The sequence below is a fragment of the Aegilops tauschii genome, chromosome 6 (assembly GCF_002575655.3).
Source record: "Aegilops tauschii subsp. strangulata cultivar AL8/78 chromosome 6, Aet v6.0, whole genome shotgun sequence".
Lineage (NCBI taxonomy): Eukaryota > Viridiplantae > Streptophyta > Magnoliopsida > Poales > Poaceae > Aegilops > Aegilops tauschii.
Genome location: NC_053040.3, coordinates 328,470,796 through 328,498,769, shown reverse-complemented (window position 1 = coordinate 328,498,769; position 27,974 = coordinate 328,470,796). Strand labels below are relative to the sequence as shown.

At 43.5% G+C, this 27,974-nt stretch overlaps 1 protein-coding gene across 1 annotated transcript; it reads left to right on the top strand.

The window, feature by feature from the left end:
• Positions 1-1,094: 1,094 nt before the first annotated feature.
• LOC109746245 (gibberellin 2-beta-dioxygenase 6-like) lies at positions 1,095-4,407 on the top strand. Its single transcript, XM_020320242.4, has 3 exons — positions 1,095-1,832; positions 2,824-3,148; positions 3,826-4,407. Exons 1-3 carry the CDS (start codon positions 1,345-1,347, stop codon positions 4,054-4,056), a joined length of 1,044 nt encoding a protein of 347 aa, XP_020175831.1. The 5' UTR covers positions 1,095-1,344; the 3' UTR covers positions 4,057-4,407.
• Positions 4,408-27,974: the final 23,567 nt, after the last annotated feature.

Below are 27,974 nucleotides of genomic sequence, written 5' to 3'. Positions count from 1 at the left end.
CAACGCAGGGGCGGTTAAAATCCTTAGCAAGTCAACATGCACAAGCGCCTGGCGCTAGCAACTATATTTCCCTTTTGTATATGTGTTTTTAAGCGTACGACTCCATGTGTATGCATCGATGCTAGAAAAGTAGTTAGAAACAACATGAAAACCGCCTAAACAGCCAAGATTTTATCCCTAGTGCCCTAGCCTAAGAGCGAGCATTGCATGTGCCCTTGAGCTATGCAACTCTTTTGTGCGGATCCTTATTAGTATCTGACACTATTCTACTCTCTCCGTCCGAAAAATAGTGCTAGATACATTCATTTGAGAGACAAACTTTTCCGGACGAAGGGAGTAATAATTAGATTTTGAAATAATTTTCATTTTGTTTTTACAAATTTTTTTAGTTGAGCATAGGTGAAATTATGCTCAAATTATATAGGAGGTGGGGAGGATCAAACCTGACCGTCCACCACTTGTGGTACTAATCCAGGCCTTTGTCTCAAATAACCCAGCTCTATTGTTAACTTCTATTAGAATGATCAAAGTACTCATGTAAATTTCGCAAAAAAAAGTACTCATGTAAAAATAGTAATAAGCAACGATCTCTTTTGCCGAGTTTGGCCGTCGCCGGCTACCGCCGTGCAATGTTTTCGCTGTTTTCAACGAGAGCAACGCACTGCGGTGAGCAGATGGTTGTGACGCGCGCCACGCCCGCGTAAGCCTCGCGGCGAAACACGCGTTCAGCGACGTGCATCCGATCGACCGCGCGCGGAATTAAGTAACCGCGGCATACATACATACACACTTCCAGAAAATCTCACTGTTGAGTAAGTACGCGCGCGCACGTACAGTTGTGGCGAGATACTATAGAAAAACGGATTTAATAAAATTATAGCCGTCCGCATCGCCATGCACGCCCAATGAGCATTGACAAGCACGGCTCGGATCAGCGTGGCTGGCTGGCCCAGTCAAAAAACGCGGAGCACCCCGCGTCGCCCCCGCCGCCTCCAAGTGTCGTCCTGTGCCGCGCTGTTACCAGCCCGGCCAATCGAACTTTTAAAGTTAAACCCCGGCGCCTCGACCGGGCGGGCCAGCCAGACCCATCACCCATGCAGGTCCTGCTGCCCACGAGTGCGCGTCCCGGCCTGACACACGAGCCAAAGCCACGGCATACCGCTCGCCGGACGCGCCTTCTATATAAACAGCTTGCCCATGCTCACATCCAAGAACAAGCTCGACACACGCACACGGGAACAGCTAGCTCGCTTGCTCTTCGATCATCCCGAGCTGCCTGCGCGCGCGCGTAGCTATTCACAGCTCCCGCGTAGCTAGCTAGCTTAGCGTTGGAGCCAGCCAGCCATGCCGGCCTTCGCCGAGAGCACGGCCGAGCCGCCTCTGGCGGACAGCTACTACGCGCTGCTCCGCGGTGGCAACAAAGCCGACGAGTGCGCCTCGGCGCCGCCGCCTGGCTGCCAGGCCCCGCCCGTGTCGGAATGCGAGCTCCCGATGATCGACGTTGGGTGCCTGACGGCGTGCGGCGGGGGCACGGAGGAGAGGGCGGCATGCGCCGCGGCGATCGCGTCCGCGGCCGCTGAATGGGGCTTCTTCCAGGTGGTCAACCACGGCGTCAAGCAGGAGCTCCTGGAGGCGATGCGGCGGGAGCAGGTGCGCCTCTTCCGCCTGCCGTTCGAGGCCAAGGCCACGGCCGGCCTTCTCAACGACTCCTACCGCTGGGGCTCCCCTACCGCCACGTCGCCAAGGCAGCTGTCCTGGTCTGAGGCCTTCCATGTCCCGCTCGCCGGCATCTCCGGTACCCCTTGCAGCTACGGCGAGCTCGCCAGCATCAGGTACGTGCGTACGTACTCCTGCAGTGTGTGGTTCATCGACGCATCCAGTGTCACGGTAGGAGTTATACTAGCTAGCTTATTACAGTACTAAAGCTAGCTCGAGTGTTTAGGCTGTTCGATCGACATGTGTGCCCTCCTGATCCTGATTAAGATGTCATTTCTCCAGTGAAGTGCCGGTACTTCTCAAGTACCGGGAATAAATATTTGAAAGCTTTCCCATCATGTGAGGACCGTCGCGGTAAACATGATCGAGACATTTAGTGGTAGTGCGGGAGAATAAGGACCAGGTAGAAAAGAAGGGACGTGTTAATTACAGCGATTAAGCTGGTCTAGCAACATCATGTCAAAATAAAAAGCTGGTGCAGCAACATCGTCTTCCGAATGTTGTGGCAAAAATGCTAGGTTCACGGGCTTTTACATGGGCAATACGGGCTTGTTTCAACTAACTAAACCCCCCCCCCCCCCCCCCCCCCCCCTGATTTTCAGGAGGGTGTGGGCCAATTCACCCAAATGACCAATCGCAGACCACCAACTGGATCCACCCCCGTAAAACCCCGTAGTGACTCCGTGCGTCAAGAAGTAGATCAAATCCGCGGGTGTCTGATGTGGAAAATGCTTTAACTCTAGCGAGTATCAGTGCGGTGAATATTTCTCGATCAACTTCACAATCAACTGTATATGTGTCTATCTGGTGTCTGACAATCCAGATCACGAGCGTCTCCTATCGTGGTGAAAACAACACCTACACGATCGTGACGCATACGCGAATGTCAACTAAAAGTTCGTTTTTAGCTCTAGAAATTCATTTGGTTCTGATAGAGGAAAGGAAGCTAACAGGTCGTTAATGTAGTTAGTCATTGCTTAATAGGCATAAATTAAGGAAGCGTTTTGGGTTGGCGATGCGAATCAACAGTACTAGTATAGCGCTAGTACAGTTTAGCCAATAGTAACTTAAGAGAGAAGCTTGTGTGTGTGTGTGTGGACGGTGCAGGGATGTGACGCAGGAGGTGGCGAACGCGATGTCAAAGCTGGCCAACACGCTGGCGCGCGTCCTGGCCGAGAGCCTGGGACACACCGCCGGCCAACGCTTCCCGAAAGGGTGCGACGAGAGGACGTGCTTCCTCCGGCTGAACAGGTACCCGCCGTGCCCGTTCTCGCCGGACGCCTTCGGCCTGGTGCCGCACACGGACAGCGACTTCCTCACCGTGCTCTGCCAGGACCAAGTCGGCGGCCTGCAGCTGATGAAGGGCTCCCGGTGGGTGGCCGTCAAGCCCATTCCCGGCGCTCTCATCGTCAACATTGGAGACCTCTTCCAGGTACATGCATACCTTACCCACATGCATGCATGTTAACCGATACTCCTAGCATAGCGCACACTTTCCCTAGTAGAGTACTACACACTTGTCAGCTCATGAAGGTGGCTCTGTGCTGGGCCGTCCTCCACTAGCTTGATGAGTCCAAACCTGGCTTGTACGCACCACCGCGGCACCTATGAACTTATGCCGGGTGTGTACCCCGACGCTCTAAAAGGGGAAGCTGCCCCGTCATACATATCCACAACTTGCGTACTTGTATGCGCTGGCTCTGTGACTGTGTACCGCCGCTAAGGAAAAGCCTATGGATTCCGCTAATTCAGGGGACAGCAAAACATTGCATGTACAAAAGCGAGACCTGTACACTCCATGGTGCTCACATGGTACGTCGCAACTTTTGCTAGGCAACCCAGGCACAACACAGCGCAACATATAGTACTGCTACTCCTACTCCTTTTCCTATATATACTATATGGGGCATTATTATACAGCCGTAGATTCGTCATCGTTCAACTTGTATCAGGGAGTTTACAGAAAAACCTATCATGCCATGCAAAAATAATAATAATCATGGAAGTTGTATACGTATTTTATATGCATGGATGCACTGTATTACTTTAAATTCCTGATAGAATGTCGGTTCATAATGTCCCCTTTATATGGTTTTGTATATCTTGAAGGCATGGAGCAACAACAGATACAAGAGCGTGGAGCACAAAGTGGTGACCAACGCGACGACGGAGAGGTACTCCGTGGCATACTTCCTTTGCCCATCGTACGACTCGCCCATCGGCGCATGCGAAGAGCCTTCACCTTACAGGACCTTCACCTTCGGGGAGTATCGGAGAAGGGTGCAGGAAGATGTCAAGAAGACGGGGAAGAAGATTGGCCTTCCCAATTTTCTGCTGTAGCTCCTGCATGGCTATAAAAATACCTCTTGCATGCAAACTAGGCTTGTTTGTCCATGTCATCAATATATACATGTTTCCTCTGTATACGCCGCCCGTGTAATAGTAAGAGCACGTTATTTTATTTTATTTTATTTTTTGGTTCTCTTTCTGAAGCTAAGAGTGCATGCGTCATTGCAATTTGTTATCCCCCGTGTCTCACAATGTCAAAAACTCCGGAAATCCCTTTTGGAGGCCGAGCTCCAATGAGGCCATTTAAAAAAAAATCATCAAAATTCACATTTTTGCATTTCAAAAATTCTGAAACAAAATAAAGATATTCATGGAGGCATAATGCACAAGTGTGTAAATTTTCAGGACGAAATACATTGGAATGAGTGTTGTAAAAAAGCAAATCTGAGGCTTTTTAACACATCATACTATTCATCCTCCGAGGCCATGAATTTGTCTTCTTTGTATAGATCGCATTTCAGGCTATTTCATCCTGAAATTTTACACACATACGCATAACACCATTGTTTATTTGTACATTTTTCAGATTTTTTAAATCGAAAAGTTCAAATTTTGATTTTTTTTAAATCGGCCTCCATGAAGGCCGAGAGCCAAAACGCCTCACTCCAAAAACTCCTTATATTTTGAGACAGAGGGAGTAATAGTTTGTGCTTGTAGAATAGTGTACACGAATGTACTAGTAGGAGAGCATCCACCTAGCCATATAGAATAGGGGATTAATGGACTCAAAAAAATAATATAGGGGTAGGTTCTATTGCATTTGGCCCATTGAATTTTTCCCTCTTCTTTGTTTGCTCAGAGCATCTACAGCTGGAGTCCCCATACCCACCCCAAACGTCCGGATGGGTTGCCCGGTCAATCTCTGGACGAGATTTTGCCACCCAACCGGGCTATCCATAGCCGGCGCAAACGCCCGGATTGGACAACACTCCCCATATCCGGCCCAAACCTGGGGCAGATATGGGGACACCCGGACGCGCCACCATGTAGGCTCTGACCGCTAGGGCCCACATGGGATGCGGAGAGACCGTTTGTTCGACGGGCGCCTCCGCTCCACACCGCGTGGCGCCGCTCCGGCGTGCCGCCCGTGGGAGGAGGTTGGCCATTTAAGCCGGACGGCGGCATCCGAACCCTATCTGCCCCATTTCCCCTTTCTCCCTTTGTCGCCGCCACTTCAAATCCACCCGCCGCTACCATGACGAGGCGCCGGATTACTACCTAAGCCATGCTCACTCCGAAGCGGAGCCTGCAGCTGCTAGAGAAGATCTTGGCGAGGCAGGCTACTCATTTCGCCACCGACCTTCCTCCGGATTCGTCGGAGCCGTCGGAGGATGATGATGATGAGGAGGAGGTGGGGAAGGACGAGGAGGCGGGGAGGGAGGAGGGGGAGCATGTTGGGAAACATAGTAGAAACCAAAAAAATCAGCCTACGAACACTCAGGAACAATATGAAGGTACATTAGAGGATTGTATCATGATTGTTACCAGACTCCGAGTTGTAGCAGAAGCAGACGGGTCAGTGTAGATCATACTTGGAGTCCCTAAAACCATCAATGAACAATCCCGCAAACAATCCCTCGAACCGAAGACCAAAAGCACGACCTCTCTACAGTTTCCAAGCGTACGGTCTTCACGATCCGGCAGCACTTCACCTTCCAGAACTAATCGTCGTTGGAGAATTAGAGGAGAATATTTGAGCCACACGCGACTTCTAATTATGACGATTAGAGGAACTAAAACTGGATCTGATTGTCTCAATTAGAACTAGTAGTATTAGACTAGAGGAGGCTCCAAAACTTGTGTTCAAAACGTGCCCAATGCTCTAGTATATATAGGATAAGAGGGAAGGAGGGGGCGCCACACAAGGGGAGGAGTCCCCCTCCCCTTGCATCGACCCTAGGGGGGTGGAGGACTCCCTCCCCTTGTCCAATTTGGCCTTCTCCTTAGGAAAGGGGGGGGCACTCCTTTTGGGCCCTTGTGGCCCAAGTCGCCTTCCAACACTTGGCCTTTTAAGGCTTGTTGATATTAAATTAAATTTAAAATCCCTCTAACAATTACTAGAGGCTTTTACTATTAAGTTAACACCACCCGATACATTTTCCACCTATATATTAATTATCGGGAATGCCCTGTATTGCATAGCAAAACATGATTGCCTATATTAAACTCACGCTTTTGTATCCTCTTGTCATGCCATCTTTTGACTTTTTTCTTTAAACAACTTGGCACTCTCATAGGCTTGGGTTCTCCATTCATCAAGCGAGCTTATGTCAAATAACCTCTTCTCACCGGCAAGTTTGAAATCATAATTGAGCTCTTTAATAGCCCAATATGCCTTATGTTCCAGTTCAAGAGGTAAGTGACATGCTTTTCCATAAACCATTTTATAAGGAGACATACCCATAGGACTCTTATAAGTGGTTCTATAAGCCCATAATGCATCATCAAGTTTCTTAGACCAATTCTTTCTAGATCTATTAACAGTCCTTTGCAAAATCAATTTAATCTCTCTATTGCTTAAATCCACTTGACCACTAGACTGAGGATGATATGGAGATGCAATTATATAGTTGACATCATATTTAGCAAGCATTTTACGAAAGCACCATGAATAAAATGTGAACCACCATCAGTCATTAGATATCTAGGGACTCCAAACCTCAGAAAAATAACTTCTTTAAGCATCTTAATAGAAGTGTTATGATCAACACTACTAGTTGGAATATCTTCTACCCACTTAGTAACGTAATCAACAGCAACTAAAATATGTGTATACCCATTAGAGGAAGGAAGAGGTCTCATATAATCAAAGCCCCAAACATCAAATGGTTCAATAACAAGTGAATAATTCATAGGCATTTCCTGGCGTCTACTAATATTACCAATTCTCTAGCATTCATCACAAGACAAGACAAACTTACGATCATCCTTGAAGAGAGTAGGCCAATAAAAACTGGATTGCAATACCTTTTGTGCAGTTCTATCTCCAGCGTGGTGTCCTCCGTAAGACTCGGAGTGGCACTTGCATAGGATCTATTCCTGTTCATGCTCAGGTACACAACGTCTAATAACACCATCTACTCCTTCTTTATAAAGGTGTGGGTCATCCCAAAAGTAATGTCTTAAATCATAGAAAAACCTTTTCTTTTGCTGGTATGTGAAACTAGGTGGTATAAATTTAGCAACAATGTAATTAGCATAATCAGCATACCATGGAGTATTACGAGAAGCATTTATGACAGCTAATTGTTCATTAGGGAAACTATCATCAATAGGAAGTGGGTCATCAAGAACATTTTCTAACCTTGACAAGTTGTCTGCAACGGGGTTCTCAGCTCCCTTTCTATCAATAATATGCAAATCATTCTTGTAACAAGAGAACCCATCTAATAAGTCTAGGTTTAGCATCTTTCTTTTCCATAAGATATTTAATAGCAGCATGATTAGTGTGAACAGTTACTTTGGAATCAACAATATAAGATTTGAACTTATCACAAGCAAATACAACTGCTAAAAATTCTTTTTCAGTAGTAGCATAATTTCTCTGGGCACTGTCTAGAGTTTTACTAGCATAATGAATAACATTCAATTTCTTATCAACTCTTTGTCCTAGAATAGCACCAACAGCATAATCACTAGCATCACACATAATTTCAAAGGGTAAATTCTAATCAGGTGGCTGAATAATAGGTGCAGAAATCAAGGCTTTCTTAAGTATTTCAAATGCTTCTAAACAATCATCATCAAAAACAAAAGGAACATCTTTTTGCAAGAGATTAGTGAGAGGCCTAGAAAGTTTAGAGAAGTCTTTAATAAACCTCCTATAGAAACCAACATGACCAAGGAAACTTCTTATACCTTTGATATCTTTAGGAAACGACATCTTTTCAATAGCATCTACTTTAGCTTTATCAACTTCAATATCTCTTTCAGAAATCTTATGCCCCAAGACAATACCTTCATTAACCATAAAGTGGCACTTCTCCCAATTCAAGACAAGATTAGTTTCTTCACATCTCTGCAAAACTTGATCAAGATTGCTTAAGCAATCATCAAAAGAAGTTCGTAAACGGAGAAATCATCCATGAAAACCTCAACAATCTTTTCACAAAAGTCAGAGAATATAACAACCATACATATTTGAAAGGTAGCAGGTGCATTGCATAAACCAAAAGGCATACATCTATAAGAGAAAGTACCGAAAGGGCAAGTAAAAGTGATCTTTTCCTGATCATCTTTTGACACAGGTATTTGAGAGAAACCAGAATAACCATCTAGAAAGCAAAAATGTGTATGTTTGGATAATCTTTCTAGCATTTGATCAATAAAAGGTAGAGGGTAATGATCTTTTCTAGTAGCTTCGTTTAATTTGCGAAAATCAAATTACCATTCTATAACCTGTAACAATTCTTTGTGGAATCAATTCACTCTTATCATTAGGAACAATAGTAATGCCTCCCTTCTTAGGGACACAATGAACGGGGCTTACCCATCTACTATCAGCAATAGGATAAATTATACCTGCCTCCAAAAGCTTTAGTATTGCATTTCTTACCACTTCTTTCATCTTAGGATTTAACCTTCGTTGATGATCAACAACTGGTTTAGCATGAGGCTCTAATTAATTTTGTGCTGACATAGAGTGGGACTAATGCCCTTAAGATCATCAAGAGTATATCCAATAGCGGCATGGTGCTTTTTCAGAGTTTTCGATAATTTCTTTTCCTCATGCTCTTAAAGGATGGCACTAATAATAACATGATATATCTTCTTTTCATTAAGATAAGCATATTTCAAAGTATCAGGTAATTGTTTAAGCTCAAACACGGGATCCCCAAGGATTTCAATAGGCAAATTGTGTTTCAAAATAGGCCCTTAATTAAAGAATATTTCATCTATTTCCCTTGTTTCATTCATAAACATATCATTTTCATGGTCTAGCAAATATTGTTCTAAAGGATCAGTAGGAGGCACGACAATAGAAGCAAGACCAATAATTTCATCTTTACTAGGCAATTCTTTATCATGGGGTTGTCTACGAAATTTAGAGAAATTAAAATCATGAGACATATCCCCTAAACCAACATTAACAATATCTTTCTCGCAGTCTATCTTAGCATTAACATTATTCAAGAAAGGTCTACCAAATATAATGGGACAAAAATCATCTTGTGGGGAAGCAAGAACAAGAAAAGCAGTAGGATATTTTATTTTCCCACACAAGACTTCAACATCTCTGACAATCCCAATTGGTGATATAGTATCTCTATTATCAAGCTTAATAGTAACATCAATATCTTCTATCTCAGTAGGTGCAATATCATTCATAATTTCTTGGTATAAGGTATAAGGAATTGCACTCACACTAGCACCCACATCACATAAGCCATGATAACAATGCTCCCCAATTTTAACGGAAACAACAGGCATGCCAACAATGGGTCTATGTTTATCTTTAATATTGGGTGTAGCAATCCTAGCAGCTTCATCACAAAAATAAATAACATGCCCATCAATATTATCAACCAAGAGATCTTTAACCATAGCAATACTAGGTTCAACTTTAATTTGTTCAGGGGATGTAGCTGTTCTAGTATAACTCTTACGAACCACAGTTGAAGCTTTAGCATGATCCTTTATTCTAACAAGAAAAGGTCATTTCTCAATATAAGCAGTAGGAACAATAAGATCAACATTATAAGTAATAGTTTCTTCTTCAACTTTAATATGTTCTACTACTTTCACTTCAATGGGAGGATGATATTTAAACCACTTCTCCTTAGGGAGATCAACAAGAGTAGCAAAAGATTCACAGAAAAAGCTACTATCTTCTAGTCAACTCCATATTTAGTGCTAAAATCACGAAAATCATCAGTATCCATGAAAGATTTAACACAATCAAACTTAAGGTTTATACCTGTCTCCTTACCTTCGTCGAGTTCCCAATCTTCAGAGTTGCGTTTAATTCTTTCCAATAAATCTCATTTGAATTCACTATCCTTCTTCATAAAAGAACGAGTACAAGAAGTATCGAGCATGGATTGATCATTACGAGAAAGCCGAGCACAAAAATTCTGAATAACAATTTCTATTGAGAGATCATGATTGGGGCATGAATAGAACATTGACTTAAGCCTCCCCCAAGCTTGAGTGATACTTTCTCCTCTACGAGGCCAAAAATTATATATATAATTCCGATCACGATGGACCAGTTGTAGTTCCATGATCCGATATCATCACATAGCCTATACCATGTCAATGCCTTTCCCTTCAAAGATAAAGGGAAAACATTATTCTTGACAACATCCTCGGGCAAACCTGCAAGCTTAAATAATCCACAAACTTCATCCACATAGATTAGGTGCATATCAGGATGTAAGGTTCCATCTCCTGCATAAGGATTAGCTAGCAGTTTCTCTATCATATCTGAAGGAATTTCATAATAAATATTTTCAGTAGGTGCAGTAGGTTGAGGAGCAACTCTTTGCTCTCCCAGTCGAGGTGAAGATACCCTGAACAAGCCCCTCAAAGGACTACTTTCTATAGTAACAAGTGACAGTAAATTTCAGCACACTATATAAATGTTTCCTTACCAAATTCCACTTACGAAAGGCGGTTCACTCCCTGGCAACGGTGCCAGAAAGGAGTCTTCATGACCCACAAGTATAGGCGATCTATCATAGTCCTTTCGATAAGTAAGAGTGTCAAACCCAACAAGGAGCAGAAGGAAATGATAAGCGGTTTTCAGCAAGGTATTCTCTGCAAGCACTGAAATTATCGGTAACAGATAGTTGTGTGATAAGATAATTCGTAATGGATAATAAGTAACAAAAGTAACTAAGGTGTAGCAAGGTGGCCCAATCCTTTTTGTAGCAATGGACAAGCCCGGACGAGCTCTTACATAAAGAAACGCGCTCCCGAGGACACATGGGAATTGTTGTCAAGTTAGTTTTCATCATGCTCATATGATTCGCATTCATTACATTGATAATTTGATACGTGGGTGGACCGGTGCTTGGGTGCTGCCCTTCCTTGGACAAGCCTCCCACTTATGATTAACCCCTCTTGCAAGCATCCGCAACTACGAAAGAAGAATTAAGATAAATCTAACCATAGCATGAAACATATGGATCCAAATCAGCCCCTTACGAAGCAACGCATAAACTAGGGTTTAAGCTTCTGTCACTCTAGCAACCTATCATCTACTTATTACTTCCCAATGCCTTGCCCTAGGCCCAAATCATGGTGAAGTGTCATGTAGTCGACATTCACATAACACCACTAGAGGAAAGACAACATACATCTCATCAAAATATCGAACGAATACCAAATTCACATGATTACATATAACAAGACTACTCCCATGTCCTCGGGAACAAACGTAACTACTCACAAATCATATTCATGTTCATAATCAGAGGAGTATTAATTATCATTATGGATCTGAACATATGATCTTTCACCGAATAAACCAACTAGCATCAACTACAAGGAGTAATCAACACTACTAGCAACCCACAGGTACCAATCTGAGGTTTTTGAGACAAAGATCGGATACAAGAGATGAACTAGGGTTTGAGAGGAGATGGTGCTGGTGAAGATGTTGATGGATATTGACCCCCTCTCGATGAGAGGATCGTTGGTGATGACGATGGCTTCGATTTCCCCCTCCCGGAGGGAAGTTTCCCCAGCAGAACAGCTCCGCTGGAGCCCTAGATTGGTTCTGCCCAGGTTCCACCTCGAGACGGCGGCGCTTCATCCCGAAATCTTCCTTATGATTTTTTCCAGGTCAAAACACACCATATAGCAGAAGATGGGCATCGGGGGCCTGCTAGGTGGCCCACAAGGCAGGGGGCGCGCCTAGGGGGGCAGGGTGCGCCCCCACCCTTGTGGATGGCTTGTGGGCCCCCTCTGGTACTTTCTTTGCCCAATATTATATATATATATATATTTCAAAACAATTCTCTGTGAAGTTTCAGGACTTTTGGAGTTGTGCAGAATAGGTCTATAATATTTGCTCCTTTTCCAGTCTAGAATTCCAGCTGCCGGCATTCTCCCTCTTCATTAAACCTTATAAAATAAGAGAGAAAAGGCATAAGTATTACGATATAATTTGTAATAACAGCCCATAATGCAATAAATATCAATATAAAAGCATGATGCAAAATGGACGTATCAAGGTACTTGATGATTTCTATTAGCTGGCCAGTGAGCCATCCAAGGATCACTGCTACTACCACTTAGTATATAAGAAACATTCATCTTCGTGCATATCATGGTTCTTATGATGATTTCAATGATCAACGTATTTGAACTCCAATCATCAACTGTCCTAGGACATTGATTTTGCTAGGTGTTACACCATGTGACAATTGGGAGAAAAACTTTCATCGATCTCAATTACAAACCTCTTTGAAACCTTGTCAATGTACATACTCTGGTTCTAGCCGAATCTGATATTTTGATGTATCTCCATAGAACTTGATGTCCAATAATCTATTTCACGTGAGTCCTTCATCAACATATTCATTTGATGAACCCTTTTATTGTGCTAAGTAACTTATGTCATTTCCAACAATATGTCATCCACATATCAGATTTAGAAATGCCATATATCTCCCACTAAATTTCTTGAATACACAAGTCTTTTCATTCTAATGAAGTTAAACTATTTAACTATTTCATCAAAATGTTGATTCCAGCTTCTTGTGAAGCTTGTTTCAAGCCATAGGTTTATTTCTTTGAAGCTTGTAATCTTTTACTGACAATTTGTTATCATTATTCATACAGACTTTTAGCATTACTTCTGGTGAAAATGATTCATCATAATTGATTCTCACAGCCTCGCCAACTTTTTCTTTCAACTAACCTTGCTTCATGGATAGTAAAAGTACCATCAGTGTCTGTTCCCCGAATAATCAATCAAGTCCCAAACTTGACGAAATTCATTTGGGATCATATAGCTTTAAGTCATTCTAATGAGCTGGTGCCGCCATCACTACCCGTAGTGTGCAAGTTTATCTTCCACTAATATGAGCTCTTTGTTACCTGCGCGGTTTTAGTTACGACCTTAACTCGGAGTTTCTATAGCTATTGTGGTAACTTCTTTGAATCAGTGATAACCCACAAGTATAGGGGACCGCAACAGTTTTCGAGGGTAGAGTATTCAACCCAAATTTATAGATTCGACACAAGGGGAGCCAAAGAATATTTGAAGGTATTAGCAGCTGAGTTGTCAATTCAACCACACCTGGAGATTAATTATCTGCAGCAAGTAATCAGTAGCAAAGTAATATGATAGTTTTGATAGTAGTGACAGCAGCAACGGTAACGGTAACAGTGATAGCAGTAATTTTGCAGCAAGTGTAACAGTGATGATAGAAGTAATAACTTAGCAGAAACAATATAAGATAAATTCGTAGGCATTGGATCGGTGACTTGTTGGATGATATTCATCATGAGACAGTTATAACCTAGGGCGATACGGAACTAGCTCCAGTTCATCAATATAATGTAGGCATGTATTCCGTAAATAGTCATACATGCTTATGGAAAGAACTTGCATCACATCTTTTGTCCTACCCTCCCGTGGCAGCGGGGTCCATACTGGAAACTAAGGGACATTAAGGCCTCCTTTTAATAGAGAACCGGAACAAAGCATTAACACATAGTGAATACATGTACTCCTCAAACTACAGTCATCACCGGGAGTGGTCCCGACTATTGTCACTCCAGGGTTGCCGGATCATAACACGTAGTAGGTGACTATAACTTACAAGATTGGATCTAAAACATGGATATGATGATGATAACATAAACGGTTCAAATCTGAGTTCATGGCACCCGGGCCAAAAGTGACAAGCATTAAGCATAGCAAAGTCATAGCAACATCAATCTTAGAACATAGTGGATACTAGGGACCAAGCCCTAACAAAACTAACTCGATTACATGATGAATCTCATCCAACTCCTCACCAACCAGCGAGCCTACGAAGGAATTACTCACTCCCGGTGGGGAGCATCATGGAATTGGCGATGGAGAAGGGTTGGTGATGATGAAGAACGAAGATCCCCCTCTCCGGAGCCCCAAACGGACTCCAGATCTGGCCTCCTGATGAAGAACAGGAGGTGACGGTGGATCCGTCTCATGGATCGCGATAATTCTTTCTCCCTGATGTTTTTCTTGAAATATAGGATTTTATAGCGTCAGTTTCAGGGTCTGCGGGGCCACCAGGTGGGGACAACCCACCTGGGTGCGCCAGGAGAGGGGGCGCGCCCTGGTGGGTTGTTCCCACCCAGGGGCCCCTCTCCGGTGGGTCTTGGCTCAAGAAATTCTTATTTATTGTATAAAAATTCCTCGCAAAGTTTTGCTCCATTTCAAGAACTTTTATTTCTGCACAAAAACAACACCATGGTAGTTCTGCTGAAAACAGCGTCAGTCCGGGGTTAGTTTCATTCAAATCATGCAAATTAGAGTCCAAAACAAGAGGAAAAGCGTTCGGAAAAGTAGATACGTTGGAGACGTATCAACTCCCCCAAGCTTAAACCTTTGCTTGTCCTCAAGCAATTCAGTTGATAAACTGAAAGTGAAAAAGAAAAACTTTTACAAACTCTTTTGCTCTTGTTTGCATAAATAAGCTTAAACAACACCCAGGTTTTCAGCCAACATTATAACTAACCATGCTGACAATAACTCTTAAATATTATATTAACTCATATCAATGACATAATCAGCTAGCGAGCAATTAATAAGATATCTCAAACAGCAACACATTGTCAAAACAACCATGATATAATATGACAATAGCGGTATCTCGCTAGCCCTTTCTGAGACTGCAAAACATAAATGCAGAGCACCTCCAAAGTTCAAGCAGCGACTAAACATTGTAATTCATGGTAGAAAAGATCCAGTCATGACGCACCCAACATTAGCTACACACAATGCATAATTCATGACAGTTGTGGTCTCCGGTTCTGGCGCTTATTTAAGAAGGTGATGACACAACATAAAAGTAAATAGATAGTCCCTTCACAGAGGGAAGCAGTGATTTGCAGATGTGCCAGAGCTCAAGTTTTAAAATAGAGGCAAATGATATTTTGAGACATGCACCCTTCTCATTTACTTCACGACCATCAGTTATCAATATCTTCCATGCTAAGCATGCTAGTGGCGGTTCCCAAGCGATAAAAGTAAAGATTTTGACTCCATTGTGAGTTTTTGTTTGATTATTTGAGAGATCATTTCTTTTGCAGTTTGGGACTGGGCATCCCTATTACCGCCCTTTTCTCGTGCGATGGCGAGTGAATAATCACTCGACCTGAGAATAACCCGCTGTAAGTTCATCTAGTGTCCCTTAGTGATTTTGGTGTATTGAAGACTTATAGGTTAAGGGACTAATGTGTTTGTGAGTTTACACATGTCTATAAGTCTATGAGGACTTTGATATTTACAGAGAAAGTCGACCCCTAAAAATGAATGTCTTCAACTGAAGACTTTGGCTTTCTGAAGACTTTGAAAGTGAAGAAATTGGTGTGACCGTGAAGACTCTATATTCATGCGAGGAATATGAAGCGTGAAGATTTTTGTTTTCGTCGTTTCATTTTCTCTTTCTTGAGTCATAGGAAACACCGTACTGTTAAAGGGGGTCGAGGAAATACTAAGGAAAAGTTTCCAAGTGATGCTCATCTCAAAATCCTACACCTACCAATCCTTTCGAGTGAAGCCATTGGAAATCTCATATAGTTCAGTCAATTTCTTCAGTGACAGAGATGAAGATCTTCTGGTCTCTGAGGAATTTGTTCTGACTGAGGAGTTAGGAATTCGCCAGTGCGGATTACCTACAAGTGAGGAACATGATAGCCCTGAGGAATTTGAGAGCTCAGATTTCTGACCGTTGCTGTGCTATGCGCCAGCTGTCCCAAAATATCTACCCACCTAACGGTCATATCATTGAAGGGCATTTATGTCTTATCATGTCGGGTTGCTCCCTAGGCTATAAATAGCCGCCCCCCTACAACCACTAGCTGGTTGGCTGCTCCGAGAGAAACTGACACTTGTCATTGAGAGCATCCCATCCTCCGAGGACTTTGAGCGAAAATCATCAAGTGAGGAAAACCCAAACCCAAACACCTACAAACCCAAAGTGATTGAGCATCACTAAAGAGATTGTTCCTGTGTGGATCTGACACTTGTTACCTTTGAAGACTGTGCATCTTCCAGATGGTTAGGCGTCATGGTCTAGAGCATCCAAGAGGAAATTGTGGATCGCCGAGTGACCGAGTTTGTGAAGGTTTGAAAGTCACCTAAAGACTTACCACAAGTGATTGGACGAGGTCTGTGTGACCTTAGCTCAAGGAGAATACGGTGAGGACTGTGTGTCCTCAGGTTTAAATACCTAGCTACTCCAACCAGACGTACAACTGTCACATCAGTTGGAACTGGTCTACCAAATCACTGTCTTCACCGAGCTACTGGTTCTATTTTCTAATCCCTTTCATTTCCTCATTACTATGTTGTTGTACTTGATCGTTACTGTTTGAAGACTTTGACTGAAGACTTTCTCAATTTCCTCAGTTCAATTTCTTCAGTCAGTTCGTCTTCAGCCTGCTTATCCTGTGTTTACGCTACTTGTACTCTGTGCTTGTTTTCATTTCATCATGATGAGAGTGCTACTGTTCTGTTATGCTTGCATCTGAGTACTTATTCCGCTGCTTGTCATTCGTGACTTAGGAATTTCCTCACCCCGAAATTCCTCAGTGAAAAATTTGTAAAAATCGCCTATTCACCCCCCTCTAGTCGATATAACGCACTTTCAATTGGTATCAGAGCAAGGTACTCCCTTGTTCTATGTGATTTTGGTTTAACTGCCTAGAGTTTTAGTTATGTCGACTGCAGGTATAATCAAGGTCTCTGCTTGGTTTCCTACCTTCGATGGGACGGACTACCCCTACTGGAAGAATAAGATGTGAATGCATCTTGAGGCAATTGACAACGATCGCTGGTATGTTGTGGAAAATGGTGTTCCCTCTGTCACTCCTACCATCAACGCTGCTGACGTGAAGAGATTCAAGCAACTCGACTCTCAAGCGAAGAACATCATATGTGGCCATCTGAGCAAAGGGCAGTATGGCAGAGTGAGTGCTTTGGAGACAGCTAAGCTTATCTGGGATAGGCTGTCCAAGGTCAATGAAGGAGTCTCAACACAGCGTGACTCTTGAGTTGACGTTCTTCGCAATCTCTTCAACCGCTTCAAAAGACTCGACAATGAAAATGTTCAGCAAACCTTCGATCGCCTCACTGACATCTCAAATGAGCTTCAAGCGCCTGGTGTTACTGACATCACTGACCATGAGGTGGTGAAGAAATTGCTGAGATCGCTTGATTCCTCATTTAACACCCTTGCACTGATGATACAAGAACGTGGAGACTACAAGTCACTTGATCTCGCTGATATCCTCGAGAGGCTCAACACTCATGAGTTCCAACTTGCTGAGAAGAGAGATCTCTATGGTCCAAGCTATGGCAGATCACACACTCTGAAGGCCAAGGCAGTATCTGAATCTGAAGGTGAGGATTCTGGTAGTAGCCTTGGTGATCCTGAAGAACTAAGCCAGGAGCTAGCAATGCTCGTGAGGAAATTCCAGAAGTTCTCAAGGCTTGGTCGCTTTGGCAAATCCTTAAGAAGTGATGACGTAAAATCAGATTCCTCATCTCGTGACAAGAGAACTTGCCACAAATGCAAGAAACATGGTCACCACATTCAAGATTGTCCTCTGTGGGAAAAGGAATCAAAGAAGAAGAAATACAAGTATTACAGTTCTGATGACTCAAAGAAGAAGAAGAAATCTTCAAAGTCCTCATCATCAAAATCCATGAAGTCTTCATCTCACAAGAAGAGCAGCTCCAAAAAGGCTCGGGCATTCATTGGCAAGGAAATGGACTCAGAAGCTGAATCTGAGGAAAATGAAAAAGAAGAGGCATCTGCGGAGTCAGAATCTGGTGTGGCAAGCCTAGCCCTCGCTACTGCGTTCGTTAGCAAGTCCGTCTTCAACTCTGAGGAGAATGGATTCTCCAACAAGGCTGACGACAACGATGATGACTATGCTCCCACCTATTGTTTCATGGCAAAGCGTGCCAAGGTACTCAAATATCCCTCCTCTGAATCAAGTGAGGATGAATCTGATGAAAACCTCAAGCCTAGTTACTCTAAACTTGCTAAGATTTCTATGAAAAAACAAAAGGCTTTTGAAAACGATCAAAATATGCTAGACAAAAGCGATGACCTGTTGGGTGAACAAATGGATCGCACTCAAACCTTGACTGATAATCTTCAGAGATTTCAGTCCAAGTTTGATAACCTTCAGAGTCATCATAACACTCTCTTATCTTATCATGAGAAGCTTTCTTATGAATTTTTCAAAGAAAGCAAGATCTTGAGAAGCTAAGGGAGAGTTATGAAGATCTTCAGAAGGAACGTGATTCATTGCTTGCTCAGCAGATCAGTGCCGCTCAAGAGGAATTCATTCCACCATGTTTGAAATTCATTGAACGTGAATCTGCTAGTTCTTCACCTGAAATTTTCCAATGCTTCTATTGCTGCAAATTCCTCAACTGTCTCTGCTATCACTAATTCCTCATCTAAGGATACTGCTAGTATCACTGACAATGCAGGGCTGAAGGAATTGTATATGACAGGCATGTACAAAAGCCTCAAAGGGCATCAGGCTCTTTGTGATGTGCTTAAAAAGCAGATCCTCAACAGGAACCCTAGGAAAGAGGTATTGCCTTTGAGAGGAAACTTAATGCTGATGGAACCTACTGGAAACCTGAGCAGTGTCCCAAAACCTCATGGGTTGCTGCAAAGGGACCTCCTGTAGATCCATCTACTTTATCTGGCTTTACATGTGAATCTTCATATTCTTCTGATGAGTCATTTGACTCCAACTATAAGCTGTTCAAAGATCGGAATGGTGAAGTATTTGCTAGATATGTTGGCACTAACTGCAAGAACAGCCCCCCTATGAAGAAAATCTGGATTCTCAAAAGGTGCCTTGAAAGTCTTCAGGTGAATGCCATCATGACACCACCTGTGAAGAATAGGAACCCCAGATCAAATTCTTCATATGGACCCAATTCTTCATATGGATCCAAGTCCTCATATGGACCAAATTCCTCACGTGGATCAAATTCCTCAAATGGATCAAAGTCCTCGTATGAACATCATCGTGCTAACACTTCTGTTTCGCAGGGAAGATCTAAGGGCTATGAATATGTGCATTATTCTTCACCATTATGTTCATAGGTCCTCGAAGAATTTCTCTGCTTATTGATATGCTTATCCTAACCCCTCTTATGTGAAACGAAGTGGACTGGTATCTATGCCACCTTTCTCTTATGGAGCTCGCAGAATGATGAACTCTTTGCCACCCCTTCAGATGTGGGTGGTGAAGAAAAAGAACTAATCTCTTATGCAGGGTCAGGTCTCTAGACGAACTTAAACATTCGAAGAATTTGCTGGAGACCTGAATATGCTTGAAAGGATGCAGGCTAATCATGAAGAAATGATTTTTCATTTCTCACGTCCTCATACTACTATATCTGTTCTATTGCTTGATGAAATTGATCTGATGAATTTGATGTCATATTCTTCTCTGATGAACTATTTGAGTTCATAAATTGCACTAATTCATCTGCAGGATGATCAATCCAAAGCCACTGAGTGGGTCCTCGACAGTGGATGTACAAATCACATGACTGGTGACAAGAACTTATTGATGGACACTGCTTTATCTCCATCGCATCTGAAGCATATCACCTACGCTGACAAAGGCAAAAGCAAGGTATTGGGTCTAGGTAAGGTTGCGATCTCAAAGGATAGACACACGGACAAAGTCATGCTTGTCGAGTCCTTAGGATTCAACCTCATGTCAGTCTCAATGCTTTGTGATCTTGATATGGTTGTTATCTTTGGCAAGTATCGTTGTGTTGTGATCATGGAAGCTGACCATTCCAAAGTCTTCGAAGGCTTTAGGAGAGGAGATCTGTATATTGTTGATTTCTCTACAGGACTACAACCTGCTATATGTCTACTTGCAAAGGCTTTAGGAGAGGAGATCTGTATATTGTTGATTTCTCTACAGGACCACAACCTGCTATATGTCTACTTCCAAAGGCTTCAGAAGGTTGGCTATGGCATCAAGGACTTGGTCATGCTGGCATGAGGAACTTGCACACGCTCGTGAAGAAGAAGCATGTCATTGGCATCGAGAATGTCAAATTCCTCAAGGATCACCTGTGCGGAGCTTGTGAAGCTGTAAAGATGACCAAGGCCAAGCATCCCTCAAAGACTATCATGACTACCACTCGTCCATTTGAATTGCTTCACATGGATCTCTTTGGCCCCAATCATTATTCCTCCTTCACTAATGAAGCATCTTTATATGGCTTTGTTATCGTTGATGACTATTCTCGTTATACATGGGTGCATATTGTCACTTACAAACGTGAAGTGCAGGAAGTCTTCAAACGATTTTCCTCAAGGGCTTCAACCAACTTTGGTGTGAATATCAAGCACATCAGAAGTGACAATGGAACTGAGTGCAAGAATACTGGTCTTGATGACTATCTTGATGAACTTGATATTACTCATGAGTTATCTGCTCCTTATACTCCTCAGCAGAATGGCATCGTGGAGCGCAAGAACAGGACTCTTGTTGAGATGGCTCACACTATGCTTGATGAATTCAAAACGCCTCGTCACTTCTGGATTGAGGCAATTGATACTGCGTGCCACATCATCAATAGGGTATATCTTCACAAATTCTTCAAAAAGACCTCATATGAACTTCTCACTGACAAGAAATCCAATGTGAGTTATTTCAAAGTCTTCGGTGCTAAATGTTAGATTAGAGATCCTCATCACAATTCTAAATTTGCACCAAAAGCACATGAAGGTTTTATGCTTGGTTACGGAAAGGACTCGCACACCTACAGAGTCTTCAACACCGTTCACCACAAGGTCGTTGAAACTGTAGATGTGTGGTTCGATGAAACTAATGGCTCGCAAAGAAAGCACCTACCTCCTGTGCTAGATGAAAAGTCACCTGAGGAAACCATCAAGTTCAAGGCTACTGAGGATGTCATTCCTACCGAAGAATCTGCTGAAGAAGTCATTCCAGAACATGAAGAAAATCATGCTGGTGCACCTGAAGAAAATGCTAAGCCAACTCAACGTCGCCAACCCGCTCATCCTCACGTCGCAAATGAAGTGCAGATTGAGAAAATCATCAGCGACATCAACGCACCAGGTCCTCTCACACACTCAAAAGCTTCACATTTGTCTAAATTTTGTGGGCACTTTGCTTTCGTCTCTATCACAAAGCCCACTAAGGTAGATGAGGCATTTCTGGAGCCTGAGTGGATTCAAGCTATGCAAGAGGAATTACATCAGTTCGAGCTCAACAATGTCTGGGAACTTGTCACGCGACGAGACCCTCACAAGCACAATATCATCGGCACCAAATGGATTTACCGCAAAAAGAAAGATGAAAATGGCCTTGTGGTGAGGAATAAGGCACGGCTTGTAGCTCAAGGCTACACACAGGTTGAAGGAATTGATTTCGATGAAACTTTTGCACCTGTTGCTAGACTTGAGGCTATTCGCATATTGCTTGCTTATGCTAATCATCATGATATCATCTTATATCAAATGGATGTGAAAAGTGCATTCCTCAATGGTAAGCTTGAGGAAGAAGTATATGTTGCTCAACCACCAGGTTTTGAAGATCCAAAGCATCCTGACAAAGTCTTCAGACTCAATAAGGCCCTCTATGGCCTCAAGCAGGCCCCTTGGGCGTGCTATGATACTTTGAAGGAATTCCTCATGAAGAAAGACTTCAAACCCGGTTCACTTGACCCAACTCTTTTCACCAAAACCTATGATGATGAATTATTCATGTGCCAAATATATGTTGATGATATTATCTTTGGCTGTACTGACCAACGTTATAGTGACGAATTTGGCTATATGATGAGGGAGGAATATCAAATGTCTATGATGGGAGAATTGAAACTCTTCTTAGGTCTTCAAATTCGTCAACAACGCAACGACATCTTCATATCTCAGGAGAAATACCTCAAGGATGTATTGAGGAAATTCGGCATGCAAGATTACAAAGGCGTCAAAATCCCTATGCCCACAAATGGCCATCTATCCACTGATGAAAATGGTATTGACTTTGATCAAAAGGTATACCGCTCCATGATTGGCTCTTTATTGTATCTATGTGCATCTAGGCCAGATATTATGCTTAGTGTTTGCATGTGTGCCCGATTTCAAGCTACACCGAAGGAATCACACCATAAGGCTGTGAAGCATATTCTGCGATATCTAGCTCACACTCCAACACTTGGATTATGGTATCCCAAGGGCTCGGCTTTTGATCTCATTGGATATTCTGACTCTGACTATGCTGGTGATCATGTGGACCGCAAGTCAACATCAAGCACATGCCATTTCCTTAGACGTTCCTTGGTATGTTGGTCCTCGAAGAAACAGAACCGCGTATCACTCTCTACTGCTGAAGCTGAGTACATTACTGCTGGTTCGTGCTGTGCTCAATTGCTATGGATGAAGCAACCCTCAAGGACTACGGCATCAACGTGAAGAATGTGCCTCTCTACTGTGACAATGAGAGTGCCATCAAGATTGCTCATATCCCAGTTTAGCACTCGAAGACAAAGCACATTCAGATTCGTCATCATTTTCTTCATGATCATGTGTTGAAGGGCGACATCTCTACCGAGCACGTGAAGACTGAAGAACAGCTAGCCGATATCTTCACAAAGCCCTTGAATGAGAAGAGATTTAGCAAGTTGCGGTGTGAGCTAAATATCTTAGAATCTTCGAATGTCCTTTGAAAAGGTCACACATCCTAACACTTATGCAAAATTGATGACTTAGATGTGCAACACACGAAGTAACGTTTTTCTTCAATCAATGAAGACTAACCCTCTAAGTGTGAAGAAATTAACGAAGAATTTGATTCTCATAGCCCTACGACAATTGTACGCGGCGTCTGAAATCATCATTCTTATACGCTGGGTCACACCACCAACAAAAGTTGAAATTCTTCAATTTGAGTTTTTCTTCAGTTTTCTGAAATTCCTCAGTTGTTCAATTTCTTCAACTTTGCATTGTCTTCACTCTTTCCGTTGTTGTTTTTAGTCCTCTACAGCATTCACTTATTGCTAATTCTTCAAGTTGCCTTTTCTGCTAAGTGAATGTGATCAGAGCCTTCCCCCTCTATGCTAAACTCAACCTAGTCTGTTCACGAATTCTTCATGTGCGTTCTATTTGAAACCCGTTCAAAATCTTCACTGTGTCCCTGTCAGCTGAAGAATTTGCGAACGAAACATTAAAATTTTCTTATCTGAATTTTCGGCTTTTGCCTCTCAAACCGTTCCACATCCCACGGTAGGATTTATCTATTCACCCACGATCTCCACCGCTCTGTATGTGGGTGACACATGTCGCTAGGATGAGAAGGGTTAGGGGAACGTTCGTCCATTTTCCTCGGACGAACGGTTTTCACCTCAGTTATAAATACCCCTCACCCTCCTCAGACTGCATTTACCCGCTCGACCTCACTCCCCTCGCTCGAGCTCTCAAGACCTAGCACCGCCGCTACTTCCATCGTCGCCGGTGAGGAAGAGCTTCACTGTCTCGACCTCGTCGCCGTCGTACTCGCACTGGCCGCGGATATCTTCACTCCGCCGCCGCCGTAGCTGTCTTCCTCTGCCAAGTTAGGGCGTGGAAGATCTGGACTAACGAACTTCCATTCTACAACTCTCAGTTCGTTGTGTTCTTCGTCAAGGGTAATTAAAAGTTATTTTTACTGCCCTTGTTGATTCTGATGATTTCCACAAAATCTTCAAAAGGTGTTTATTCTTCAACTTCCACACTTTAAACACCTTACACAAGCATCTATTCTTGATCTGTTTCTCTAAGCAATGTTTTTCTTAAAGATTCCTCAATTGTGTGGATTTTTCAATCTATACAACTCTGGAACCTAAGTCAAAGAACGCTTAGTGAAATTCCTCAAGACATCTTTGGTCAAATTCCTCAAACTTGTTCTTTTTTGCAAAAACTTCTGAGAACGCATATGACCTCTCCAAATTCTTCGCACCTATACTCTGTTCACAGGTACACATGTCTGCTACTGAATCACTGGGTTCTCATCAACTTAACTCATTTGCAGTGTTCCTCGAAGACAAATTGCATACCTCTTCAGAGAACTCGATTGTTCAAAATCCTCAGCTGAAGAAAATGGCAGATGACAAGAAACCTCAGAAGGGAGGGAAGAAACTGGAAGTGAACACAGCCTTTGAAATCCCTGATGATATCTATGCAGGGTACTGCACTCCTGATGAGGCAATTCATGGAAAGGAAACGAAGAATGAGCGCAAGGTGCGCATTCAGACCATTGAAAGAAGATGGGCACGGGAATGGAGGGAGTACAGATATTTCACTCCTAAGTATATGAAGAAATTCGCAATACACCCTCCTTGCCCAAGACCTCCATTGGCACCTGGCCAAGAAGCTGATCCCACCAGCCTCAAGCGCGGCGAGGACTATCCAGATGAATGGGCCAAGCGGCAAGCAAAACTGGCTAAGGAAGCAGTGAGGAAATTCAACGAAGACTCTGCTGCTGCCGCTGCTGAGGCCTCTGCTAGCAAGCCCAAGAAGGCTATGCCTAAGAAGCCAACTCGCAAACCACCAAGTTCCTGAGCAATGCCCTCATGACCAAGCTCTTCTGTGCCCTCAAAGCAAATTCCTCAAGCTGCTCCAGTTCCTCCAGCTGCACTTCAGCTGCTCCTGCGAAGTCCTCAGCACCTGTGCATCTCGCCTCTTGCCAAAGGACCACAGGCATCTCAATTGCCTCAGGAGCCTCTGCAAGTTCTTTCGCTCCTCCTCAGTCTGGCCCCACTTTGCCGAAGACCAAGGCCACTGCTGGACGAGGCACTAGATCAAGTCCTCACAAGAAGCAGGTTGCCTTCCATGTACTGTCAAGCGAAGACGAAGCTGATGATGATGAACTTGCTGATATCATCAGAGACAGGCAACAAAGGGCCGCTAGAGCCAAAGGCACAAATGTGCCTCTTCTTTTGGATCCCAAGCTGATCCTAGACTTCATTGATCTCTGGCACAAGGACCCCAACACTCCTATGCCTGACTTCAACCTCACCCCTGGCCAAAGTCACATGTTGACAACCTTCATAGGCGAGGAAAAATGGAAATTTGAGAAGGCCAGGCAGCTGAAGAAAGCTCAGTACAAGAAGAGCGTTTTCTGAAGAAGAATGTTGTCAAAATGACAACTGATGAACTTGTGACTATGAAAGCTGAGATCAAAACCCTAAGTGATGAATTTGACGCCTACCGTGCAGATTGGCTAGGAGCCAAGGTCAGATTCGTCAAGTTGGCAGAAAGATTCACCTCAAATGTTGTAACCCCAACGCAACGTGAATCTCCTCAGGCCAATGCTTCTGCATAGCCAACCGAAGAACATGCCAGCACCGCTGATGAAGAACAGGCTGCTGATGAAAATGAGAGCACCAGGGCTGATGAAGCTATTCCAGCTACTGAAGAAAATGCCAGGGCAACCACTAGTGTTGCGCCTAAAGATCAAGCAAGGTCAGCTAAAGCATCTGCTGTTGAGCCTGAAGACACTGAACAAGCTAGGGCAACTGCATCAGTTGCGCCTGAGGAAGCTGCACCAGATTCCTCTGCCCCTCCTGCACCAATGCCAAGTCCTATTCTTCCTTCTGCATCAGAGGCGAAGAAAACCAAGGCCGCGGAGCAAGCAGCAGTGAAGAAAAGGAAAGCATCTGCCGCCTCAGAGTCTTCAGCACCAAAGAAAGTGAAGACTTTGACGAGTTCTTTTGAAAATCCAATAGATGATGTTCCTATTTCAAGCATGCCATCAAAGGAAATTGTTCCTTTTCGTGAGGAATATGAAATTCCAAGTGGATCAGATGAAGAAGATCCTTCTGCTGCTTTGTCAGAGCAGTTAGATGAGGAAATTGAAGTGGACACTATCACTTCAACTCCATTGGTATCATCGCCCATGCCTCAGTTCACAGCTGAAGAGGCAGGCGTTGAGGAAATTGATGAAGATGATGAAGACGTGGATATTGGGTGTTCCACTCCTATTCTGAATGATGACTACTGGGAAAGTCATCATCCCAATTTACCACTATTCACTCATCTGCAATAAATTCCTCAGTCCCCGTTCAGACCGAAGAAATTGATACAGGATCTGATGAACCTCAAGCTTCAGTGCTCACCATTCCTGAAGAAGTTCCAGCCACTAGTGCTGATGTGAATGTTGCCGATGACATGGAGACCCAGGCTGCTACTGATGAAGTTGAGACTGAAATTCCTCAGCCTGTGGCTCCTGAGACTGTGATTCGAGAGGCTGTGAAGACTTTGACTGACACACCTCAGCCCAAGCCAAAGAATCCCTTCTCAAAGAAACAGAAGTTCAAAGCTGACGATTTCTTCCATGAGCACGTATTCTTCACTGACTATAGCCCCTATGACTCTGCTCGTCTTTGAAGGAAGCGCTTCTGGACCGCAAGTCAAATGAACTTCTATTATTCACTGCTATTCGATAAGGACAAGATCTTTGACCATGAGCATATTCCTCATGTGGATATGGAGTCGCTGCCCTGCTTCACCCCAGTCCTCAGTGTTCTTCATGACGCTGGGCTGCTCAATTTCTGCACCGACATCTGTGACTGGAATGAAGAGCCAATTCATCACTTCTACGCTACGTTGCACATCACCGGCAATGTTGAAGATGTGAATTCATGGGTGTTGGATTGGATGACTGAGAACACTCACTACAAAGCACCGGCCTCTGAATTACTTCATGCACTATTAGTCAGTCCTCCCCTTGAAGGTGCAAGACTCATCTATCATGAACCTGAGCTATCTGATCATTACATGCAAGTGCTGATGAAGCCTCTGATGCCTGGCCAAGCTCCAAGAACCAAATTCCTAGTGAAGGAATTGCTCTATGTGCCAAGGACCATATACAGGATATTCAGCAAAACCCTCAGTCCAATCAAGGGCCACAACTCTGATGAAGAAGAGGTTGTTGGCATCATGAAGAATCTGCTATTCAACCTCGTCCATGGAGTTCCTGTCAACTACCATGATTTCTTCATGAGGACTATGGCCAATGTTGCTCTTTCACCGTTTGAATTGAAGCCTTACGCACCCTGGATCATGAGATTCATCAGATCAAGGTCTTCGATCAACTACAAGGCTGATACTCTTAACCATGGCAGCTACTTTCCCCCAATTGAAGTCCTCAAACAGACTATTTCCTCAGCTGATGAGAAGGGCAAGGCCGCTGTTATTGATGAAGGCACACGTCCATTGGATGGCCAGTTTCGCAAAGCAGCATCCTACTCCACCAATGATGACTCTGCCACTCATGACTCTGCCGCTAATGCTTCAAAGCCAACTCCTCAAGCCACTACTCCAAGAGTGAAGACTGATCGTGAGCTTCTTCTCAGTCTTCAACAGAAGGTCGATCACAATCACAAATGGGTAAAGCGTCAGTTTGGTTCAATTCTTCAGAACATGACTATCACGCAAAACACAGTGAAGAAGAACCATTACTACCTCCATGAAGTATTTGATCGCACCTGGGCTGTATTGTCTCACCTCTACGGTGAAGAAGATCTCAAGTAGATGGGCTTCAAGCAGGACTTTGACTGGTCTCAGCCACCTTCGAAGAAATTCAAGAAGGTCAAAGTTCCTCACTTGGTGGCCAGCTCTTATTCTTCATCACGGGAGACTGATGAAAATGGAGACCTCGACGACTCTGCGGCAGGCCCT